General features: G+C 30.1%; 1 protein-coding gene across 1 annotated transcript; it reads left to right on the forward strand.

Moving 5' to 3' along the window:
• Positions 1 to 10,233: 10,233 nt before the first annotated feature.
• On the forward strand, positions 10,234 to 24,279 carry LOC108488239 (uncharacterized). Its single transcript, XM_053020535.1, has 10 exons — positions 10,234 to 10,921; positions 13,754 to 16,264; positions 16,624 to 16,995; positions 17,111 to 17,563; positions 18,661 to 19,449; positions 19,618 to 20,106; positions 22,165 to 22,653; positions 22,771 to 23,118; positions 23,309 to 24,070; positions 24,166 to 24,279. The coding sequence occupies exons 2-10, from the start codon at positions 13,766 to 13,768 to the stop codon at positions 24,220 to 24,222; spliced, it is 6,258 nt and encodes a 2,085-aa protein (XP_052876495.1). The 5' UTR covers positions 10,234 to 10,921; positions 13,754 to 13,765; the 3' UTR covers positions 24,223 to 24,279.
• The last annotated feature ends 2,258 nt before the right edge of the window (positions 24,280 to 26,537 follow it).

A 26,537-nucleotide genomic window follows, 5' to 3' on the forward strand; every position in this document is an offset into this window, starting at 1 on the left:
TACACGAACTTACCTTGATACTTGTTCGTACACAAAATCTACTAATCTGAACTTTTTCCTTTCCTCGATCTAGCTTTGTATTTGAATCTTCGGATCTAAATAAATAAATTTAATTATCAATTTAATACATTTCATGTTCATATGCAACAATTTCTATAATTTCATTATTATTATTTATAGTTTATTTAAAGTTGTCTATTTGAGTCATAGTCACTAAATTATTTATAACTCGAGCTACGGAACTCCAAATTAAGATACGTTAATTTTCACTAAAACTAAACTCATATATCTTCTTACCATAAAATTTTCAGAATTTTTGGTTTAGCTAATAAGTATAGTTTATTCTTTAAAGTCACCCCTGTTCTGCTGTCTGACAGTTCTGACCCTTCTTCACTAAAAATTAATTATCTCTTCATATAGGATTCGGATGATGTTTCCATTTCTTTTTATTGAAAATAGACTTATTCAGGATTCTATACATATAAATTTAATCCCATAATTATTTTTATTAAATTTTTTATGATTTTTAAAAGTCAAAACAGGGAACTAGAATTCATTCTGACCTTGTTCTATGAGAAACTAGACTCAATAAGCTTTAATTGAGAAACTAGACTCAAAATTTACAAATTCATTGCTTACACCGTTTATTCTATGAGAAACTAGACTCAATAAGCTTTAATTTCATATTTTTTTCATCTTCTAATTCGATTCTACAATTTATGGTGATTTTTCAAAGTTAGTCTACTGCTGCTGTCCAATATTGTTTTAGTGCAAGCTGTTTATTACCATTTTCCCCTAAGCTTTTAATAAATAACAATTTCGTCCCTACTCAATTAGCCTCTCAATTGAGCTTATTTTTCTCAATTAACATTTTATTCTATCACCTTAAACTAGTTTACAACATTTAGAAATCATAATTTCAGCAATAGACTTTAATTCTAAACATTTTCACAATTAGGTCCTAAAAATCAATTTCTATTGAAATTACCTAATAAAATCATCTCATAAACAAATTAAAGCTTTAATTTCATTCTATTTCATCATAAACTTACAGCACTAAACCATGGAAACTTTCAATTTCATCCATGAAATCAAAAACTAATGAATTTAATAGTAGGACTTAGCTGTAAAAGTCTTAGAAACACAAAAATTACAAGAAAAAGGCAAGGATTAACTCACTTGGTGAAAAAATTAAGAAATACCAGCTAGAGAACCCTCCTATGGCGTTTTTAGCTGCTGGAATTGAAGAGAAATGAAGAGAAATCTAGATATTTCCTATTTAGTCCTAGCTTTATGTAGTTAATTTTGCAATATTCCAATTTTACCCTTAATTTATCAATTTTCCTGCTTATTTGATGCCCTTGCCGTCCAGCCCAAATAAAGTTTGGGTCTAATTTCCTCTTAAATCCTCTCTCATTAGACACTTAAGCTATTTAATCATCCCATCCACTTTTATACCTTTTACAATTTAGTCCTTTTCATTTAATTAACTATCCAAACATTAAAATTTCCTAACGAAATTTTAAGACCACATTACTAACATTTCATAAATATTTATAAAATTATTTTCGACTCTGTTTTACGAGATAAAGGTCTCGATACCTTGTTTTTATCCAATTTCTTTAATAATTTCTTTTTCTAACTAACCACTAAATTGGTAAAATTTTTCTATCAATATTTTCATACGATTTTCCTATCATATCAATTTTCATGCAAAAATATTGAAATAAATTTATCTTTAAATCGAATTTGTGGTTATGAAACCACTATTCCGATAACCTTGAATTTAGGCCATTACAATTTACATATTTTATTAATTTGATTTTTTATTTTATTTAGTTAAATTTAGCTTTAAATCCTTTAAAAAGAGTTAAATTTGATCATCAACCTTTAAAAGAGTCAAATTATCATTTAACGAAAACTTTAAATTTTGAAATACATATAGCAATCCATGTGTATTTCATATTATTTTTAATTTTATGATTTTTTTGAAATTTTGATTTTTGAATATTATTAGAAAATTATTTGGTACATTGTTAGTGGAGTTTTAAACTCCACAAACAAAATCAATGGATTAACAAGTGTTTTATAGGAGTATAATAAAATATTAAAAATAAATATTTAAAAAAGAAAAAGATATATATGTCAATTTTTAATGTTACTTGTGTAATAAAAGTAATATATTATCGGCGTACCAAATACTTACATTTTAATTAAGATTTAAAAATAAAAAAGGTTAGTAAAATGAATGGATTGCAAATTGAGAAATTTGATATTGAATATTAAAATTTTCTTAAAAAGAAGACATAGCAAAATACGAAAGTTTAATTTTAATTTTTAAATTTATGCATTTTATTATGAATTTTTATTCTTTGTGTACTCTGTAAAATTTGTCTGAAATTTTCAATTTTCAATTTCTCAATTGAGTTTGAGATATAAAAAAAATTACTCTTAGGATTGGTGAAACAGGGGTTACAGTCAATACTAGAGTTCAGTTTATGATATGTTCATGATTTTGTTCTTCGAATATTGTCTACAGGTAGGATACCTGAGTTCTCTTATCAGAGTTTCATTTGAAGGTCGAGAGTTTTGTTTTGACCTGAGACTCTAGAAGTTCTGTTATCGATATTCTAATTATAATCATGATCTGTAAATGATACGAGTACATGTGATACGTAAATGAAAATTTTTATGGTATGATAAGCCATAAATTAAGTGAAAATGTAAGAAATTGTATGGTTATATGAAAGACAAAAATAATTAATTTAGTTTAATGGTCTGTAAAATTGAAAAGTGAAATACATGAATTATGTAAGAGAATGTTCATGATTGATATGTGGTATCTAAATGAGAAGGAAAAAATTGTATGACCAAATAGTAGAAATGCATAATGAAATTAGCTAAATACTTTGTAAGTTCAATAGTAGGTTGCATTAAATAAATAAGATTATGTTATTTCATAGTATAAGTAGTTTGTTAATTTGTAAGCTACCAAATTTAGTTAGATACTTGCTATCGCGTTTGTGGAAAGCAAAAACAATAAAGGTTTGAAGATTTCTACTTAAATTTGGACCACTTCATTCTTCAAGCTTCAAGTTCGAGCTCTTTGGTAAATAAATTTTGGACCTTAGTTTGGCATGTACTTAAGCTTATTAGTAATAATGTAAATTATGTGCGAAAGATAATGTTTTTGTGTTACAAAGTACCTCAATTACAATGAGATAAGAATAAATCGAAGTGATGACTTTAGTGTTAAATGTAGCATCTCTTACTTAAATTTGTTATCGGATCGGTGAGAAATGTTACAGCTAAAATATAAATTACCGTTTCTTTTTTCTTAAGATAGATGTATTTTTTTTATTAAATTCATACATAAAATGATATTTTTACTAAAATATTAAATTCGAAAAAGGAATTTAAGGGAAAAAAAATATTTTAGCCAACAACATATTATTTTGTAGGATCAAAAACATTAATGCAAGAAACTTAAAACAATGAATCGAAAGTCTAGAACAAGCAATCAAACTTATTTTATATGATCCACCATTAAAATTTTAGAATATGATAAACAAGCAATCAAATATTAAGCGCACAATTTTAGATTCACTGTACAAGAGCTGAGAATGAGAAAGCTATCACATCAGGTGGCTTGGTACAATTAATTAGACCGTATTGCAGTACCTCTCTGGCATCAACTTTGCTTCTAAACTTCTATAAGCTGTCACTTCAATGGTGTTCATCAACTTACAGCTCTAATCTAAATTGTAGAAAACCAATTGATAGCGAATTCACAATCCACGGATTGTGGGCTCATAATGCTAATGACAAATCAATGTCTCGTTATGATTCAAGTAATCCATACACCGGTGGATAGGTGCAAGGATTGTTTGAATCATAAGGGAGCATTGGTTTGTTCTTAGCATTATGTGTCCATATACCATGAATCATGAACTCATTAAGGATTGGTGGTCTACAACTTAGATTAGAGCTATAGGCTAATAAAGGCCATTGAAGAAAAAGCTTACCAAAATTACAAGCGAAGTTGATGCCGGTAGGGGTGCTGCAAATGCTGCTCAAAATGAAAAGAGAAGAACAAGAGGAGTACTCTCTCTCTCTCTCTCTCTCTCTCTCTCTCTATATATATATATATATATATTTAAGTATATACTCTTCTCCATGCTGCACATTATTGCAAAAAAAAAGAAAGAAAACTTAGAACTTCACAAAGGTCATTTGAGATCAAAGGAGAAGAACAAGAAAAACAAAGGTGAGGGGTTTGAAGAAAGAGCCAAATATATAAATGAAAAATTAAGTGAGTGAGGGGATGGGTTTATAAAGATTAAATGTTTCTTTTTTGGTAAAAATATATGTCCCTCTCAATTTTTATGTTGAGCAAATTGGCCCCTTTCTAAAAAAATTAGAGAAATTTGTTCATCGTTAATTTTGAAAGTGAGCAACTAAGTATAATTAATCACAACGTTAATATTTTTCATCAATTTTGCAATTTTTTCTTAGTATAATAAAAAATATAACCTTCAAAGTTTACACATTTTGTCACTTTGATCTTGATATAACAAATATAACTCATAACATTTTCACATTTCATCAATTTGGTCCTGATTTAAGAAATTTAGCCCACAATATTTACACATTTTGTCAACAGTTACGCGGAATATATAAACATCAATGGCTAAATTTATTATTATACCAATCAAAATTATGTATAATCGATGGAAAACATTAACGCTATAATTAATTGTCCGTAGTTACTCACTTTCAAAATTGAGAAGAATTAAATTGTTTTGATTTTTTAAAAGACTGATTTACTTAATATCAAAATTGAAAGAAATCATACAGATTATTTTACTTTTTTAATTTAATTGGTAAGAAAATTTATTGAAATAAAAAAAAGTAAGTCGTATATAATTATTTAAAGTCACTCTCACATTATTATTTTTCCCATTCAAAGTTGAAAGTCTTGTAAAAAATGGTATAGCTCTTCAATTTGGGTTAACATTTTGGTCCCCGCCATGTGATGTGAAGGAAAATTGACAACATCACACAATCAAATCCTTTTTTTCTGCCATACCCTTACGCCTCCGAAGAAAGTTGAATTATTAAGGCACAAAAGTACCAATGAGTAGAAGCTACCAAAAGAGGAGCATGAAAATAAAGAGAGATACATATATTACTGGCATCAAATATTTAATTTTTTATTAATTTAAATTTTATAGTTAAATTTAATTTTAAATCCTTTAAAAGAGTTGAATTTAATCATGGCAACTGTATAACAATCCACTTGTAATTCATGCTTGTTTTTATTTGATTTTTTATGAACTATTTTTGTGGGAAATTTTTATTTTTTTAATATTTTTAATATTTTTAAATTTTTTATTAACGTGACATATAAGATAAATAATGCTATGTCAACATAAAGTACATGTGGATTGCCACATGAGTTTTTTTTTTTTTTTGCTCGATCAAGAAATAACAAAAATCTAACATTTGCAAGAATGCTGACATACTAACAAAATGAAAACATTCCCCCAACGGAATGACCCTTTCCCAAAATCCAAAACCCAAACACAACATGATAACAGCAAACTATCTCCCACCACAACCCCAATATCCCCATCTGTTAAACAAAGCTCAACACAAAAAACAAAACCAGCATAAAAACCTCCTAGCTCCACATAAAAGCTTACCAACTCCCTGAGGAAACACATCATCAACACACCAAATTCCCTTCCAAAAATCACCACCTTGCCTTAAACAAACCAGTCCTTTTCAAACCTGTAACCGTAATCACAAAGTCCATCATGTAACCGAGCATATCAGCTTTCTAAACAGAGACAGATCCATCTCCGGACATCCTAATTTCAATTCTCTTGAAGAATGGTGTAGCAACCACGGACATTTTTATCTTCATTTGAACACCAAACTTTAAACAATAACTCCAAAAAAACCTTCACCGCGCTACTCTCAATCATAACATAAACATTTGATGCAGCAAAACCGGAAAAACCACTACCAAACTCATTTCTCCTTTGCAATCCCACATACAAACAACCATATGGATAATACCAACCAAAAGTTGCATCTGAATGAAATTACATAGAATTAAACCAACTCTAGATCGGCCAATTCCACCAAACATCACCTGCAAACATATCATATCATCATAACAATCTGTTTTCTTAAAAAAACAATCCTCCCACTCAACAGCACAAAAACCTCATTTTCTTGAAGACAATCGCACACTTCCTTTTTCAAGTTATGCAATCAAAGAAGCCTTGTGAAACCATCATCACTATGACCAGTGCCACACCACGAAACATTCCAAAACAGCGATGACAAGACATTCCTTGTCTCCCATCTCGACGGCACAGAACCTGCCCATATAACAAGTCTAAAATCCAATGCAATTTCCACTAACTCTCCAAACAATCAGCATTTCAATAAAAATTGCTGTCCATACTCTCCCAATTGCCATGCCAACTTTGTTAAAAATTAATGTTTTAGTTAATATTTTTATTAAAAAACACGATTTGACTCTTTTTTAAAGGTTAATGGTCAAATTTAACTTAAAAATAATAATGATCAAATTAACAGAAGATGTAAATATTAAGAGCTGAATTTATCATTATACTTAAATTATCTTAAGGAAAATGTTTGGATTTGAATTTGAATTATTTCAACTTTAGACTATGTTGAGTTCAAGTCAATTCAAACTCGAATATTTTGAAAAATTTAAATAGTTTTGAGCTCAAAACATTTCAAGTGAAAATTAGCAAGTCAAAATTACAATTATAAAATAATATATATCATTTATCTGTTTATCTATATAAGTTTGAATTACAAATTAATTACTAAAAGTGATTGAGGCATTAGTATTTGTGTTGACGCATGGGAGTTTAGGTTAAATCTCTTGATTGAAATAATAATTTTAAAATATTTATTTAACTTTTCAATATACATCAAAATCCTTATTAAATTTTAATTTTGTTTTTATTATTAGAAAGGCACGTATCAAACCCAACAATCAAAATTAAATAACACCAAAATAAGGCCAAGAAATTCCTGAACAGCTCACCAAGCAACATTCAAATATCATAACTTAACCCCCTTGCAAATAATAAGAGCATAGACGGATGAACCCCAAAAAGACTTGCTGCAGATAAAAGGTCCCATGCCCATAACAAGCTCTGCCCATCAGTCCCTGCCAGAGGAGCCATGGCCAAGAAAACTATAAGTCTTAATGAAAAATTTGTTGGGACTTTTCCTTAAGGTCAGCTCTTTTGAGTTCAAGTCCTTTTCGCTGGCAAATTTGTTGAAATAGGAGCAACATTGGTCATCATAATGAACAAAGGTCCATCAAAGAAAAACCCAACATGCAGTGAAAAAACTCAAAACCTACTGCCATTAAGTCCAACACGGCAACAAGTTCTCCATTGGAGAGAAACCCAAGTCCATAAATTTGAACCCACATCAAGCAGCCGAAGACCAAAAGATGCCCAAAAGGGCGGCACAAGCACGACATCACCACATCCAAATACTATCCCTTTTCCTCCATGACTCATGGGACTCAAACATAACCTCCCAAGAAAGAAAAACCAGAAGTGTAAAAAACTTAAGAACGATAAACAGGTAGCATCTTAACATAAACAAGGAACCACAATGATAAAAAATGCAGGCAACTGTGAAGTAAAACACAAGAAAAACTAAAACATTTGACCAGCCAAGTAAAGCAAAAAAAATCTCCTAGCCAACTCAAAATTTCTTGTTCATCCCTTCCATTGAAGTTGAGAAACTTGAAATTTCTTTCCTTTCACTACTAGCTTGATTGGTATCATCGGTCTCACCTTTTTAAGCTTGTATCTGATTGTGAAACCAAAGATTCGTGAAAGCCTTCGCACCAACACTGAGTTCTGGGAACTGCAATATGATCAATTTCAACAACTCTAATGGGATATTGAACATTCCCAACTCTTAAGATCACCATCTCATCAATTTTACACAGTCAAATGAAATGTTTCCCTTCACAAAAGATTTAGGATTAGCAGTACCATCGTCCACACTAATAAAACTTCCCCAATGGTTGGCGATGTTTTTAAATGTAGAGATCGGACAAGCATGGATCGGAACCCCGAAAGTTCTTCTACAATTAACCAAAACGTTTTCAGACAATGACTTAACTTTTGTGAACCACCTCATCAAAATTTCAATAAACTCTTAAGAAAACCATGAAGTTAATAATGATGTAATTGTCATTTACTATTCATATAATTAAACTTAATCTATTTTTCTCTCTCTCTCAAAATTAAAAAAGAAAAAAAGAAAACCAACTTTGCATAGTCCATATTCCCATAATATGCAATTGTCATATGTGAGTTTTAATCCAGTTAATCTAATTTGTTGCCTTTAGTTTTAATTATACCGACTTTTATTCTAATTGTGCTCTAATGATTTGATTCTATTTCGTGATTCCTTATATAATTCGCACTGTAATAGTTTGATACTTGTAACAAACAAATCCAATTTAAAAAATGGCTAGTATTTGGTACATTGTTAGAATATTATCATGAGATATTATCTTTTAGTAATATCTAATTATATATCTTTCCTATTCCTACATAACTACTGTTATATAAATATTATGTATATTCTTGAAGCTTGTCAATAAGATTGAAAGGGATTATCCTATTCTTGTCATGGTATCTAAGCTTGGTTTTTAACACACACAAAAAAAAATTAATCGTTTCCAATGGCTGGTAGCGATTCTACTTGTCCACCACCAGGGGCAATACAATCATCAGGGGGAGGGTGACACTTCTTGGTTTTACCGCGGAGCAATGACAATTTTTTCTGGTGGTGTTTGGTAATACACAATCCACTACCAATCGGTTGAATGGACCTTCATTCAAGGGAGTTGATTGAAGCGGGTGAGAGACGAGATGGATTTTATTACTTCCGGCAAGTATCAACAGTCAAAGTGGTTTCGATTAAAGCTTTATCCTGTTTGGAACTTTGGCATAGAAGATTGACTCACCCTTCCAAGAAACTAGTAAAGTTACTTCCCTATGTTAGTAACTCTAGAGATAATTTGAATAAAGCATGCAAAATTTGTCATCATGCTAAACAAACTAGAAATAGTTTTCAATTAGTGAACAGAAAGCCACTTGTATTTTTGAGTTAGTTTATTGTGATTTATGGGGGTTTTATGATACTCTATCATATTGTGGATCTCATTATTTTTTTATATTGGTTGATGATTTCTCTCGTGCTATTTGGGTATATCTATTGGTTAATAAGAATGAGGTTTTCAAGCAGGGGTGAAGGTAGAAAATTTTTCTAGGGGGTCAAAATTAAATTGTAATTTTTAATAGTCTATATCTTTATAATTTTTAAAGGATTAAATCAAATCTTATCATTTTTAGGGGGACTAAAGTATAATTTTATATTTACTAATTTAAATTTTAAAATTTTTAAAGAGCCTAAATGAATAATTTTCCATTTTAAAGGGGCTAGGATTTTCATGTATTTTATTACTATGATTAATCGTCAAATTTCTCAATAGATAAAGTTTGTTAAAAGTGATAATGATACTGGATTTAATTGCCTCCAAGATTATTTTCTTAGAAATGACATTATTTTTCAAACATATTGTGTTGGTACTACTCAATAAAATAGGAGAGTGGAGAGAAAAACATCAACATATTTTAAATGTGGCTTGCGCATCTTAAAGGAAATTTGTCTATATTGTTTTTGGGGAGTGTGTTTTGACTACTTTTCATCTTATCAATTGAACTCTTTCACCTCTTTTTCATCATAAAACACCCTATGAAATGTTGTTTGGTAGAATTCCTTTAATTGATGATTTTTGTGTCTTTGATTGCTTATGTTTCGTTCATAATCAACATTCTAAACGTGATAAGTTCACTGGTCAGAGTCAAAAGTGTGTTTTTGTTAATTATCATTTTGTCAAAAATAAATAAAATATATTTTGGTAGAAGACATTTTGGGACTGTTGGCATGTCATTTATGACTTGTTTCCACGAAATGCAATCGATACATATAAATTAATCAATAGCATCATCTCTAAAAGATGATATCTAAACCTTGAAAACATTCTTCCTTATTTCTTGTCTTTTTCTACTTTGGTTGTGATGTGCTTTGTTTGATTCTAACCACTCCATTAAATAAGTCATCCAAAAACATATATTATTTGAGGAATAGGTGGTTGAAAAAAGAGAAAGCAAAAATAATAATAATAAAAGGAAATTAATTTGGAAGATGACTTTACATGAAAATACTCATGTAATTGGATAACTCATTCACTCAACCTTTAAGAGGAGAAAAGGAAAAACCTTGTTTCTGTAATACATGGATACCTAATCATTCATTTATTTATAAGACATTTTGGGTAGTCATTTCTGAGCTGTTTCCATGAAATGCTATCGAAACTTCCTTTCCTACTTTAAAGTAAGTAAGAAGTCGTCTTTCTCAATTTATTACTTTCTGGCTTTGCTCTGTTAAGAAGAAGGAGAAGAAAAAAACAGAAAGGGCCGGGAAAACTATCGGTTATTGACCATTTCAATGAGTTTTGGCCCACACACCTCTAAGAGGAGGGATAAGTTCCCAGCTATAGTCACTGCCATGCCCCTTTTTAAAAAGCCTCGTCTTGAGATCAGATTCCCTTGCTCGACTAGTAGCAGGTTTTTATTCCTATCATCTTTTTGAGAATTCAACATCCAGTTCATAGAGAACTGCCTACTCCCACCTCGAACGAGAAAGAGATCTAAGGCATCTTTGAAGAAAGTCAAGCAGGAATAGATGGCCTGCCCCTAGCTCTAAGTAATCTCTATACTTTGCTATCACAGGAGTGCTTTCATTCCCATTCCCTGCCACCCGCTTCTAAAAGGTATGCCATGATCTGCTTTTCTTTTCCCTGCTTTGCTCTTACTCTTTTGAAATACTTGTCGATATAAATAAGCTTAGGCAGGCAGTTTTAACCATGAAAATGGACTTCTTTTATGGTTTAAGTCTCGAAAAAAATCTTTATACTCTCTTAAAATTTAGTCCTTTACTTTAATTTTAAGATTTTAAGTCCTGTAATTTCTCGATTAAAATCTTCATCTTTCCATTCAAAATCATCATTAGTGTCGTTGACCTGATAAATATAAAAACATAAAATAAAGTTTTTAGCCTTAATTTGATCCTTACTGTTTAAAATTACATAAAAATTCAGGAAAAAATAAAAAGAAAACATATTTAAAGTAAAATCCTTAAAAAATTGTGGAAAAAGCTCTTTAAAATTCTTAGATCTCCTATTTTTATATTCAATGCTTTATTTCCATTCAAAATTATATATGGTTGGAAAGATGGTTTGATAGCCCACTAAAATTATATGAAAAATCATTTAAAAATCAAATTATATATATATATATATATTATATGTAATTTATTTGAATTAAAATTGACAAAATACTATGATAGTATTTAGAAATTTGTAACGAAAAAAATTAGTCAGAGGTGAATATCTTAGTTTCCTCTAAAAAAATTAACAAAATACTTGTTTGAATCCAATTTGTTACATATTGACCTTATTACATTATTGAAACATTTTATATGTTTTATTATTTTCTATTTTTTAAAACGATTTTTTTATTTTTTAAAAATGATTTTTATACTTTATTATTTTCTATTTAAAATGATTTTAAATTTTGTTGTTTATATAAACATTTCAAAACATATGAGGCAACAAAAATCATTTGAAATTTTTTTCTTATCTTAGCTTGTATTTTAAAAATATTTTTACCTTACAATATTTTAAATAATAATCAAAATTTGTTTTTGATATTTGACCATTTTAAACAATATTTCATAGTTATTGTAAAATAATAATCATTTAGAAGTGTTTTTTTATTATATTTAGATACCTATTTAAAAGTGTTTGTTTATATATTATTTAAAATTGCTTTTATAATTATTATAATATTTTAAAATCTGATATTTCAATATTTAAAAATTAACTAATTTAAAACATGTGCAGCAAACTAAAAAAGGAACATTAATAAACAAAAAATTAGCATATATAAAATTTACAAATGATAAATTTAAAATAGAATTTGCAATATATTATTAATATTTTCAATCTAAATTTTAAAATATTTAAAATATGAAAATATGTTTATTTAAAATTATTACGGAACTTATATTCCAAATAAAAATATTATAAAAAGTATTTATTCAAGAAAAACATTTTGTTATTGCCTATTTCTAAAGTATTATAAAATGTCGATTTCAAAAATTATTAAAAATTAATACTAAATGATTAATTTCTATATAAACAAATTATAGTTTATTAAAATTGTAATTAAAATGCTTTAAACTAAAGCTAAAACCAAAATTTTCTTATATTGTAAAATTTTTAGTAGAAATTTTAGTATAACAAAAGTACATTATTAATATTATGGGAGGGACTCATTTATATAGTGTAAAAACTAAAACAGTTTTATAGACTTCCGTAACTATTTATATGATTAATATTTTAACGATTCAATTGTTGAATTTCTCAATATAATTGTGCTTGTAATGCATGTAAATTTTAAACTAATTCGATATCTCTATCATATCGATCTAAAATACTCTATATACTAATATATAATCAATAGTTGAAAATTTTTTTACAAAAAAATAGTTAGAAGTTTTAAATTTACATCAAATTTGACATGTATAATCTACATGAATAGACCATAAGATATAACAGTTGAATTATTAAAATATTAATTATATAAATAGTTATAGAAGTGTGTAAAACTCCTTTAGTTTTTACACGTATAAGTGGATTCGTCTCCTTAATGTTAATAAATTTTAATTTTGTTATAACACAATATTTAAAATATGAATTAATATTAAAAATAAATAAAACAAAAATATAAATATATAAATAGGATGAGTATTGGGTACACTCACAATATACTTTTTTATTTCACAGTAACCTTAAAAATTGGCATATATTTCTTTTTTTAAATATGTTACTATACTCTTGTAAGACATTTGTCAGCCTCCTGACTCTACTTGTAGAGTCTAAAAACTCTATTATTAGTGTACTAAATTATTTCCCATAATTTATTATTAATGTTTTTAGACTCTATAAGTAGGGTCAAGAGATTAACAAGTGTCATATAGAAGTACAACAAAGTATCAACAAATTAAATATTTTAAGAAAAGAAATAAATTTTTAAAGTGGCTTGTGGAATAAAAAAATATACTGCTAGTATACTAAATAATCACCCATAACTTATTGCTTTAATCAAAATATAAGAAATGGCTATAATTTTGAATTAGTTTAAATTAATTTAAAAGAAATTTAATTTAATGATAAAAATTAAATTTCAAAATAATTAGAAAGATTTAAAATTTAAATAATGATTAAAAACAATTGTTTAAAAGATGGGCTGTAAAAATATTCAAAGTGTAACAAGACAATTTATTCCTTCAATGCTTAGAAAAAATATTCCTTAAAAAAAGATAATTATTAGAAAATATCATTAGATATATGTCTATATTAATAAAAAGTTATCTATTAACAAAATTACTTTAATTGTCATAAAAGTAAAGCATTAATCTCATATTTATAATTTTAAACTTCTACCTCTTCAATGCTAATTAAGATTATGCAAATGAGTTCTTTTTAAAAAAATGTAAGATAATTCAAGTTTTGGTCTTTGTTGTCGCTGTGGTTATTCAGTCTGCTCTCTCAATGGAGTTTGTTATTGCCATCGTTGGCTCTGTTGTCGCTAAAGCTGTAGAGTATACTATCTCTCCTATCAAAAACCATGTCAAATACCTTTCCAATCATCACCAAAATGTTCAGACCCTCAAGAACCGAGCTAAGAGGCTGAAAGATGCAAGGGACGGAGTGCAGCATTCTGTTGATACAGCTAAACGAAACGGTGAAGAAATCGAAGGTGATGTTGACAAATGGCTGTCTGCAGTCGACAAAAAGATCCTTGAACAAGTAGAGGAAGTGATGCAAGATGAAGAAAAAGCAAAGAAAAAGTGTTTCTTTGGTTTGTGTCCTAATTTCAGGACTCGTTACAAGCTTAGCCTGAAAGCTGAAGAGGAGGCAAAGGCTGTCGCCGAGCTACTTGAACATGGCAAGTTTGAAAGGGTTTCCTATCGTGCGGCTCCGCAAGGTATCGTGGTTGCACCAGTTAAAGGTTATGAGGAATTCGAGTCAAGAATGTCGATTTTGAACGGAATAATGGAGGCACTAAAAGATGATAGCATCAGCGTTATTGGGGTGCATGGTATGGGTGGGATTGGAAAAACAACGCTGGTCAAAGAAATCGCTAGAAAGGTCAAGGGCAAGTTGTTTGATTCGGTTGTCATAGCAACCGTAACTCAAGCCATCGATATTGAGAAGATTCAGAACCAAATTGCAGACTTCTTGGGCTTGAAATTTGAGGAACAGAGTATGGTTGGAAAGGCATTTCGACTACGAGAAAGAATGAAGGAGAAGAGGATTCTGGTTGTGTTGGATGATATTTGGGAAAAGTTAGATATTGAGGAAGCTGGGATTCCTTTGGGAGATGAACACAAGGGATGCAAGTTGCTGTTAACTTCTAGAGAACTCAATGTTTTATTAAATGGGATGGATGCTCAGAAAAATTTTCCCATCGGGGTTTTAAATGAAAAGGAAGCCTGGGACCTGTTCAAGAAGATGGCTGGCGACTATGTTGAAAGTTGCGATTTGAAACCTATAGCTATGGAGGTAGCCAAAAAATGTGCAGGATTGCCGATAGCCATTGCGACAGTTTCCGGAGCTTTGAGAAACAAAAGATTGTTTGAATGGAAGAATGCTTTACGAGAACTGGAGAGGCCTTCGTTAAGCAACTTCACGGGGATAAATGCTGCATATTCAGCAATAGAGTGGAGTTTTAATTATTTAGAAAGCGAGGAAGTTAAGCTGACTTTCTTGCTTTGCAGTGTAATGGGCCATAATGGTCTCGTTGAGGACTTGGTAAGATATACTCTAGGTTTGGGTTTATTTGACGGTGTCTACACTACGGAAGAAGCTAGAAATAAAGTATTGACGGTTGTGGCTAATCTCAAAGCATCTGCCTTGTTGCTTGATAGTTATAATGATGACCGCTTTGATATCCATGATGTTGTTTGTGATGCTGCTTTAGCTATTGCATTGAAGGACTATCGTATGCTTGTTTTGAGAGATCATGTTCCAAAGGAGTGGTCCGATAAGGAGAAAATAAATAGCTGGAGTGTGATCAGCTTAAGTTGTCGTCAGATTATAGCTAACCTTCCTAAGGAGATGGAGTGTTCAGGTCTTTCCTTCTTCTATATGGCCGGCACAGTTAAAATTCCTCCCAATTTTTTCAAACAAACCAAAGGCCTCAAAGTCTTAGATTTGGTCGGAATGCAGTTTCCATCCCTCCCTGAATCAATTATTCACCTTGCAGACCTTCGCATGTTGTGTCTAAAAGGATGTGCAGTTGATAACATAACTATCCTTGGAGAGCTCAAGAGTTTAGAAGTACTCAACCTTTCTCACTTAGGTATCAAAGAACTACCTAAGGAGATGGCACAATTGACTCAATTAAGGTTGTTAGATTTGAGTTGGTGTAGAGAACTCAAAATCATCCCACCGAATGTCTTATCAGGTTTGTCTAAATTAGAAGAATTATATATGGGTGAAAGCTTTGTTGAATGGGAAAAGGGAGGAGTAGCTGCAAAAGAGAAGAAAAATGCAAGCCTTGACGAATTAAACAATTTGCCTTGTCTAACTACTTTATATGTTCATATCCTTGATGCCCAAATGATTCCAAAGCATCGATTCGTTGAAACATTGGACAAATACGTTATTTGTATAGGTGATTATAATAGCTTTGTATGGTACCAAAATCATGAATGTCTGAGAACATTGAGGCTCAAGTTATGTACAAACATTCATTTGGACAATGGGTTGAAAATGTTGCTGATAAAGACTGAAGCTTTGTACCTAGAAGGACTTGAAGGCGTCAAGAATGTACTTGTGGAGTTAAATAATGGGAAAGATCTTCCACATTTAAAGAGACTTCACGTCAAAAATGGTATGCATGTCCAGTATATTACAATGAATGAAATTGGGGTTTCTGAATTATGCTCCATCACACTTGAAAATCTACCGCAACTCATTAGCTTTTGCTCTCAAGACGAAAGGTGTTTCACTGTTTCTGAGCCCTTACCACTTTTCAATAAACAGGTATTTGTTTGCCTTTATTCATAATTTCTTATACAACTTTTAATTAGTAATACTTCTAGTAATAAAAATAAATAATATTGTATAATGGTTTTCAGGGTTCAAAAATAAATTTCAAACTCAAAACAAATGGAAATTTAATTTCTAATCCAAACTGATTGCAAAACAATTTTTTTTTTAATTCTGAAAATGAAATTGGAACCAACAATTCCAACTAAAATTGTCTTTAAAATCATATTTCCTGTTACATTCTATCTTTCCCTTTCCTCTCCTTTTAGATTTTTAAGAATAAAAAGAATTGTGTTTAAATATGTGCAATTTGTTTTTCATCACTTGGAAAGCTTGCAATATGGCACAACCAGGTATGTCGTTGGATTACGAATTTGAGGAGCTTGATCATCACAGGATGTGGTAAGTTGGAGCATCTGTTATCACCTTCTCTCGCTAGAAGTCTTGTGCAGCTCCAATGCTTTAAGATAGAGGATTGCGAGGGATTAAGGGACATAATACTTACAGAGGAAATTGAAGAAGAAAGGAAAGATGTGATTTGTTTCCCTCGGTTAAACTCCCTGCATATAGTGGAACTTCGAAACCTCATTTTCTTTTGCTCAGGAAATTATAATATCAAGTTCCCATTGTTGAAAAAGCTAAAGATTGAGGGTTGCCCAAAATTAAGAGAATTCATTAGTCAAACTAGTACGCAGTCCATCAGTCATACTCTTTTTAATGAGAAGGTGATTTATTTCATTACTCTTAACACTCTAAAAATTTCAGCTGATTTTGTCCTCGTTGTTTTGTCTGCATTATATGAGCTAACTTTTGTATGGGCATGAATTATATATTGTATAGGCTGCATTTCCTAGGTTGGAAAGGATGAAAATTGACATCTTGACAAATGTGAAGATGATATTTCATAATGACCTAGCACCAGGTTCCTTACAAAATCTACGAAAAATAAGAGTTGAGAGATGTAGGAGTCTGAAAAATCTATTTCCAGTGTCAATAGCCAAAGATCTTCTACAACTTGAAGATTTATGCATCACTGATTGTGGAGTGGAGGAGATTGTATCGAAAGGGGAAGGAGTGGAGGAGCAGCCTGTGAGGTTTGAGTTTCCGCAAGTGTCTTCCCTTGAGGTTACGTCCCTAAAAAACCTCAAATATTTCTATGAAGGGCAACATACAATAGTCTGGCCGGTGTTGAAAGAATTGAAAACAGATAGTTCTGCATTGCTAAAGATAGTAGCTTCGGAACATCTTAGATTAATCCAAGGAAAAGAGCAACCAGATTTGTTGGTTGAAGAGGTATGCATATCATTACAACTATATTTCTTTTCATGATTTAAGCCCCGTCACATGTATCTCAGGTTGATATATGTCACGATCATATATTTCTAATTATTATAATATAAATCACGGTGATATGCATCTCAATTTGATATAAATTTTTTTTTAAAGTTTTTATGTATTTTTAATTTTTGATATTTTTCAAACTTTTCTTACATATATTTTTTTTTAATTTTTAAAAGCGAGACTGAATAGACGTAACTAGTAAATATTGATGGCTAATCTTGATATTTTAGAATTAAGTTTAAACTAATAGATACTTTAAGTTTAGAGGATTGAATTTGTTATTATGCCCAAAAAAAGAAAAGAAAAATACTACATTAGCATCCTTAGCATCCTGTTAGGGACTTAGCAGCTTAGCGAGTAAAATATTAAACTTCTCTAACAATAGTGGTTAAATTGAGGTTTTATTTGTTTTCAAGTAATCAAAATAAATATATTGTATTACTTGAATGAGTATTGATGCAATTTACCCTACATTTAAGTAATGGGTAGAAAATAAATCCCAACCCTTCATTCACTCCAAAGAAAAATAACCATTCAATAAAAAGTCAAAATTTTAAGAGTTAATTATGCTAGATATCCCAAATTATAACATTCATTTTAAATTAATTACCAAATTTTAAAACATTCTAATTACACCCTTAAACTATTGAGATTATATCGATAAAGTTTTTCTCTTACTAAAATTATTAATTTAACCATTAAATTAGACCAATATAAATATTTTAAAATCTTAATGTTTTTAACTACATTCTTCTGCATATATTTTTATCATAAAAATATATATATGTTTTATCTGAAACGGTGGTTGTTTATCCATTTTAAGTTCGATTTGCTGCTCTTCTTTCAGCTTATTTTTATCGGTTTTTATTTTTAAGGTATTGTGTTTTCTTAAAACAAAAAATTTATCTATTTTGATTCGTTTGCTTTAACATTGATTTTGTTGGGACTTAATCATCAAAATCAAACATCAAAATTGTAGATCTTATGTTCTTTTTAAGCATATAGATCAAAATTGTGCCTAACTTGTTTATGTTTAATTGCTTTCCAAGGTGATTCCCAAATTAGAGGAGCTTGAGTTATTAGATTTTGGTGATATGGACCGGTTTCCACCAGCTTTGTTTCAAGATATTAAAGTTTTTGTAGCGAGAGGTGGCACTCGATCTTCTATATTTCCTTTCGTCCGAAGATTCTGCAACCTGGATAGTTTTAAGCTTTTTGATTTTGATTTCAAATACGTAGTCCCTTGTAAAGGAGATGCTGGGACTCTCTCAAAAATTAGAAATTTGGAATTGGGTAGTGCCATAAATCTTAAGCATATATGGAGGAAAGATTCGGAGCTTGACCATATTCTTTCTAATCTCCAAACACTCACAGTTTCGGAGTGTGATGATTTGATAAATATTAGAGCCTCCTCATCATCTTTACAAAATCTCACAACTTTGAATGTGTATTTTTGCAAAATGATGACAAACTTAGTTACACCCTCAGTAATTAAGAATTTTGTGCAATTAACTACAATGAGGGTAAGCGGGTGCACTAAAATGACAGAAATAGTGGGAAACGAGGGAGACTACCATCAGACAATAGTTGTGAGTAAATTGAAATGTTTAGAACTAAGCAATTTACAGAGCCTCACATGCTTTTGTCCAGGGAGTTACACCTTCAACTTTCCTTGTTTGGAAGAATTAGTTGTGCAACGGTGTCCTAGGTTAAAGATCTTTTCAGAGGGAGTTTTAAGCACCCCACAATTACAGAGAATAAAACAGTCGCATTACCCTGAGAAATGGAGTTGGACAAGTGACCTTAATACCACCATACAACAGCTCTACACAGAAAAGGTACAAAGTTAATAAGTTCATAAAACTAGCTAGCTTCTTCCTGTCCTAATACAATTAATTTTATTACTACTTCAATAATCATTGAAGAGCATTTATCGTTATTTTGTTATTGTTTGCATTTTCTATTTATGCTTACTATCTAGTGGAATAATATCATATTTTTTTTAGGATGGATTCTACGACGGACAAAATTTGAACATCTCTGACACATTTCCCAAGTCAATAGAAATATGGATTAGGAACCCTCAAGAAATTTTGGGCAGAAACCTTCGTTCAATGCATTATTATAAATGTAGCAGCTTGAAGTACATATTTACTCCGTCTATGCTTTTGAGCCTCAATCAACTACTTAGGCTAGAAGTAAAAGAATGCAATTCAATGGAACAAGTGGTTAGGGAGGAGGAGGAAGCAATGACACATAAATTTACATTTCTTGCGCTACTCTCCATAACAATTGAATCGTGTCCCAACTTGACAAATTTCCATTTGGGAAGTCAAGCTCTTGAATTTCCAAAGTTATTTAGAATCACAATAGTTGAGTGTCCAAAAATGACTATATTTTCTTCCTCAACTTCAAGAGAGAGTGGTGATGCAAGTGAAAACGTGTTTGGCGAAGGGGGCATCTATGATAACAATGCAGCTTTTTTCAGCAATAAGGTAAGTTTGGTATTCAATATTTATCTGCACAACTTATTTCACATTTTCTTTTATTTGATCAATATAAGTGTGTCTGGTCTATATATACATATACTAGTATTAATGTCATGTATGTTGTCAAATTTTAATATAATAAAATCCATAAAAATATTAATAAATAAGATAATATATTTAAAAATTAGTATTTAAAGTATAAATAAATATATAAAATAAGAATTGAAGGAAAAACTTAAAGTGAAATACTAATAAACAATAAGAATTTAAGAGAAATTTTAAATTAAATACTAATAGACAATAAATAATAAAATAATAATAGAAATAAAAATAATATAAGAAATAAAAAAACTAGTATTCTTCTATTTTAATTGGAGAGAATAATTAATGTATTGTTGGTGCATAAATTTCATATACCATCAATGAATAAATAATAATACAAAAATAGTGAAGTGTTTATAAATAAATAGTAATAAATTTATCTAAACATTATTAAATAATAAATAAATGCTAAAATTATAAACCATAAATCTAAGACCCTAAACCACTAAACCCAAGATCCTAAATTTGAAAGTTATAAATATTTATTTGTAATAGCTACCGTTAGTGTTTATTTATGTTTTAATAAATTTATTAGTATTTATTTTCAAGTTCTCCATATATTTTATAGTAAGTTTCAGCCAGAGTGAAGGGGAGGAAGAAAACCTTGGTCACTTTGTTTAAAATTATGTCAACTGATAGCTTGTGAATAAGCAGTGAGCATTCCAGTGAAAACGGAATAAAAAATGGTTAATCAAGTCAAATGATAGCTATTTCGTCTTAATTGTTAGAATACTGCTTCTTTAAAATTAATTATTTATATGTTTAAATCGACTGATACATAGCACTTCTAATTTTAGCTTGGCCCCCCAAAATTAATATCCTGGCTCCGCCACTTATCCTTAGTACTTCTAAAAATGTTCTGCTCACTACTACTCAAACCATTAAACTGTCTTCTATTTCTTTCTCGCCAGACCAAGTTAATGAAAACATTCCATGCTAGCTTCAGAATTTAAACAATATAGAGCTTTGCCTTTAAGTCTTGTGCAAAGCCACCCGATCTCATGATTCCATCCCCCAACTTCTCTTTGAATATTACAAAGCCGTAAAACGCTGCCCCATACAGTTTTGGCAGTCATACAATCTGCAAAAAGATGATCTCTGGTTTCTTGGTTCCCTTGACATAGCAAACAATGACCTGTAATGCTCATCCCTCTTCCAATAACATTTTAGCATAATGACTCTCCAACTTTACAAAAAAAAAAAAAAACTCTCTATTTAAATTTTCACCTCTTTCGGGCCTTAAATTTTCATTTTTGTGACATAACAATATATTTGTATGCCAAGTTAATAAATAATTAATTTTAAAAAATTAAAATATTTTATATATTTTTAATACGTTTTAAAATTTTTCAAAATTAAAAGAAATTGTTGACATAGTATCTATGTAGCATTCCAATGCATACCATGTCAGTAATATTAACAAATGTTAATTTTTTATCCATTTAGAATGATTTGATAAATAATACAAATTCAAAAATAAAAGAAATAAAAATATTTTATATAAAATTAAAGGGTTAAATAAGTGATTATGCTTAATATTTTTAAATTAACTCATTAAATAACTTATTTTAAGTAATTAATGTAAATTATTAATGGAAACTATGTGAGTCCAACTTAATTAAAAACAAGCATATTCCCTGTCTAATTGCATTAATAATAATCATTCAACAATCATTATAGCAAATATGAAAGCTCGAGGTTTTATAGAAAAAGGCTTTTTTATTTAAAAAAAAAACAAATTTTGCTTTAGGTTAGATTTATGCTGCTGAAAATTTCATCTAATAAAAACGGTTAACGTCTGCTAGCTATATTTATCACTTTAACTGTCAAGTGAGTCGATGTTTGAATATTAACCTGACTTATCAGTTTATAAATCTTTATACTCATCTACTCATTTTTGATTATATTTACAAGTACAGAAGGAAGAGTGATATTATCTTATAATGAAATTTATGTCAACAGGTTGTCATTCCTCGTTTGGAGCAACTGGATTTGTCCTCCATTAACATTCATAAGATATGGCACCACCCATCTTCCCCATCTGTCAGTTGCCTATATTCCTTGCAAGTGAAGAGGTGTCACAATTTGAAATACCTGTTCCCGTCTTTCTTTGTAAAAGATCTTGTGCAACTCCGACTCCTTGAAATTTTGGACTGTAATATGATGGAACAAGTAATATTCACGGATGGATTGGTTGAGGAACATCAAGGGAGGAATCAGATGTTTTTCTCTGAACTAGAATTTCTGTTGCTAAAAGACCTTCCCAAACTCACAAGTTTGTGCTTTGAAAATTACTTTGAATTCCACTCTTTGGCGTATTTAATACTAACAAATTGTCCATCGCTAAAAACATTCAACTCTAAATGTGTACCCGGAGATGAACCTGAAATTGGCCAACATGTACAAGCAAGTAACTTGGAGGTTCAAAACTCATCTCTCCTCAATGAAAAGGTCATTTCTTTACGGGTTCTCCTTTTAATTTATGTTACTTTGATTGATCTTATTCATTTCAAGTTCTTTCTTTTCCATGCATATTTCAGTTATTAACCTAATGAAATGATTTAGCAGGTTGTTTTCCCTAGTTTGGAGAAGTTGCGGATTCAGAATTGTGATTCGTTAGAACAAATTATTGAGCTGCAAGGAGTCATTGCTGATGAGTCACAGTCAACATCAGCTGCTCAATCTACTATGGCTGAAACAGTGACGACCAAGTTTGTATTTCCCAAACTAACAAACCTCGAATTGGATAAGGTGCCGAGATTGAAAAGTTTCTACTCTAGGATGCATACCACCCAGTGGCCTTCATTGAAACAAATGGACATTATTGAATTTCCCAAAGTACAGATATTTACTCCACAATGTCCTGAGAGTCAGGTTGGAATCTCAAACCAACAACCCTTGTTTTGCGTCAATGAGGTGAGCTCACTAACAGTTTCATACTCTATGTTCATTACTTGAGATTACCTATAAAATGCATTTTGAAATAACTAATATTCTCACCTTCCTTTTAAATTTATGAGAAAGAAAATGGAAATTATATTCATTTTGTAGCTCTTACTAATTGAAAACTCTTTGATCGATGTTTAATGTACTCGTTGCCATCCAGGACACTTTCCCTTTATTAGACGAACTAACACTGAAGACGAATGATATGGTGAAGGGGATATGTGATGGACAACTCTCATTGCAGTGTTTCCAAAACCTTAAGCATCTTAACCTCCAATTCTTTCCTCAGACATCCACGACTCTTCCGTATTCCTTCATTCGGTCACTACCAATGCTTCATAAGCTTGTTATAGACAATGCTTCCATTTGTCAAATAGTACAATCTGAAGGACTCAGCGACGAGGAAAGGCATACATCAGCATTCTATCAGCTAAAGGAATTAAGTTTGTCTCAACTTCCAGAGTTGACGTTAAAGACTTTTGAACCATCTTTGCTGTCTTTCAAAAATCTAACAACACTGGAAGTTTCAAGATGCCATGGATTCATCAATTTAATCGCATGCTCAACAGCTAAGTGCCTGACGCTACTGGAAAGATTGAGCATAGATGATTGTGAGATGATAGAGGAAATCATAGCGTGTGAGGCTGAAGAAATACAAGGCGGCATTGTATTTCCCAAACTGAAGTATTTGAAACTAAATTGTCTGCCATGTCTAGCAAGCTTTTCCTTGGCCCATCACTCGTTGGAATTCCCAGTCTTGCTAATGGTGGTGGTGACAAAGTGCCCCCAAATGAGGAATTTCTGCCAAGGAGATTTAAGCACACCAAGGCTGGAACAAATGCACTTAACAAGAGATGAGGAAGATGAACTGCAGTGGGAAGGCGACCTTAACACTACCATAAAACATATGTTCGATGAAATGGTACAAATCATTTAAAGGATTTAAATTCATGTGTTTTTACATACATACATACATAGTTAATTGAACAATTCTTGGTTCGTTATGATCATGCACAGAATGTGCAAAATTCTGAGGTGACGGAGGTTATTGATCAGTTGCCCAAGCTAGAATAAGGAAATATGTTTGGGTGCTTATGCGAAAAGCTCAATTTCGTTTGAATTCAAAACAAATGGTAATTTACTCTTCTATTTTCATCATGGCTTAAATAATGCTTTATAAAGTGACCACAGGGACGCCCTTTTCATTGTAGGTTGAGTTGCTCTACTGAAGTACGAGGCTGCAACTTTTGGTAAAATGTGAAAGGTTATTTCAGTTTTTGTAAAACTACTATTTGAACTGTTCCATTTCACATTATACCCTCAAAATTGAACTTCAAGTGCATCATGCATGGCATTGGGCTACAAACATGTAAACTTTTACAAGTAAGGTTGACCCCTGTTTTAAGGATTTGCCAACTTTTGATGGTTACCATATCAATGTCAGCTTCAAGCTATCAAGTATCTTTACAAATATATATAACATATTTATTATTCCTTAATAAGGGATAAAAGTAGACAGCTATCCCTTAATAATAAGGCTGATTCTGAAAAAAAAAAAACACAATGCATGCATAAAAGATTAAAAAAAAAAAAAAGAACATAAGCAACTAATAATGAAATATATTAAAATGAAGAAATGGCAATTGATTTCAATTGCCCCAATTTCGATAAATATATTAAAACACGTTTCTCTAATCTTTTTAATTTCGATATTGAACAAATTGGCATCTCTAAAAATATCGAGTTATTCAATCATATTCATTTTTGAAAGTGAGAAATTAAGAATAATTAATCACAACGTTAATGTTTTTCATCAATTATACATAATTTTTTGGTATAATAATAAATTTAGCCCTCAAAATTTACACATTCTACTAATTTGGTATTGATTTAACAAATTTAACCCATAACATTTACACATTTCGTCAATTTAATCATGATTTAACATATTTAACCCGTAATATTTTCTATCAACATTTACGCAAAATATATAATCATCAAGGATTAAATTTATTTTTATATTAATCAAAATTATGTATTATTAACAAAACAATTAGCCCTGGATTAATTGTTCGTGGGTACTTACTTTCAAAATTAATAAAGATTAAATTCTTCTATTTCTTTTAGAGTGATTAATTTATTCGATATCTAAAAGATTTTTTTATTTTTTTAATTTCATAAGTAAGAAAATTTCAAAAAGAAAATCATGGAAAAAAATAGTACGTTTTATATAATTATTTAAAGTTACTCTCACATTAATACATTATTTTTACCCATTCAAAGCTAGAAAGTCTTTTATGTACAAAATGGTATAGCTCTGCAATTTGGATCAACATTTTGGTCACCTCTATGTGAAGTGAAAGAAATTGACAACGTCACACAATTAATTTTTTTCCCTCCATACCCCTATGCCTCCAAAGAAAGTTGAATTATTAAGGCACAAAAGTACTAAGGAGCGAGAAGCTAGAAAAAGAGGGGCGTATAACCATTCACGTGTATTTTATATTATTTTTTTAATTTTTATAAGTTTTTTTGAAATTTTGAATTTTGAATATTATTAGAAAATTATTTGATACATTGTTAGTGTAATTTTTAAACTCTAGAAACAAAATTAATGAGTTAACAAATGTCTTATAGGGGTATAATAAAATATTAAAAATAAATATTTTAAAAAAAGATATATATTTTTAAAAATCATTGAAATAAAAAAGTTTTATATAATTATTTAAAATTACTCTCACATTATTATTTTTCCATTCAAAGCTGACAAGTCTTTTATGTAAAAAATAGTATAGCTGTTCAAATTGGGTTAACATTTTAGTCCCCGCCATGTGATGTGAAGGAAAATTGACAATATCACACAATCATATCTTTTTTTCTGCCATACACTTATGCCTCTGAAGGAAGTTGAATTATTAAGCCACAAAAGTACCTAGGAGTAGAAGCTAGAAAAAGAAGAGCATGAAAATAGAGATATATCTTTTATCAATTTGTTTTTTTTATTGTTAAATTTGATCCTAAATTTTTTAAAAAGAGTTTAATTTGATTATTTACTTTAAAAAAGTTGAATTATTATTTTTTAATACAAATATTAACTAAAATGTTACATTTCGATTCGAAACATGGTGTTGAAAAGTCAACAAAGGTAGGAAGCAACTTGTTAAAAAGGTGAAGCAAGTTGCACCGAATGTTGAAAAGTTGAATGGGATAATTGCAATTTTGGTCCCTAATTTTTAGGCCATTTGCAAGTTAGTCCTGAACTTCAACTATAAATAGGCCTTTTCATTTTCATTTCAACCATCCCAACCAATCTTTCTCTCTTAGTTTTCTCTCTTCTCCCATTTGAGAATTCTTAAGGAATTCTATTTGTTTGTAATATTTTGGAGATA

Source organism: Gossypium arboreum, chromosome 10, assembly GCF_025698485.1.
Source record: "Gossypium arboreum isolate Shixiya-1 chromosome 10, ASM2569848v2, whole genome shotgun sequence".
In the NCBI taxonomy this organism is placed as follows: Eukaryota; Viridiplantae; Streptophyta; class Magnoliopsida; order Malvales; family Malvaceae; genus Gossypium; species Gossypium arboreum.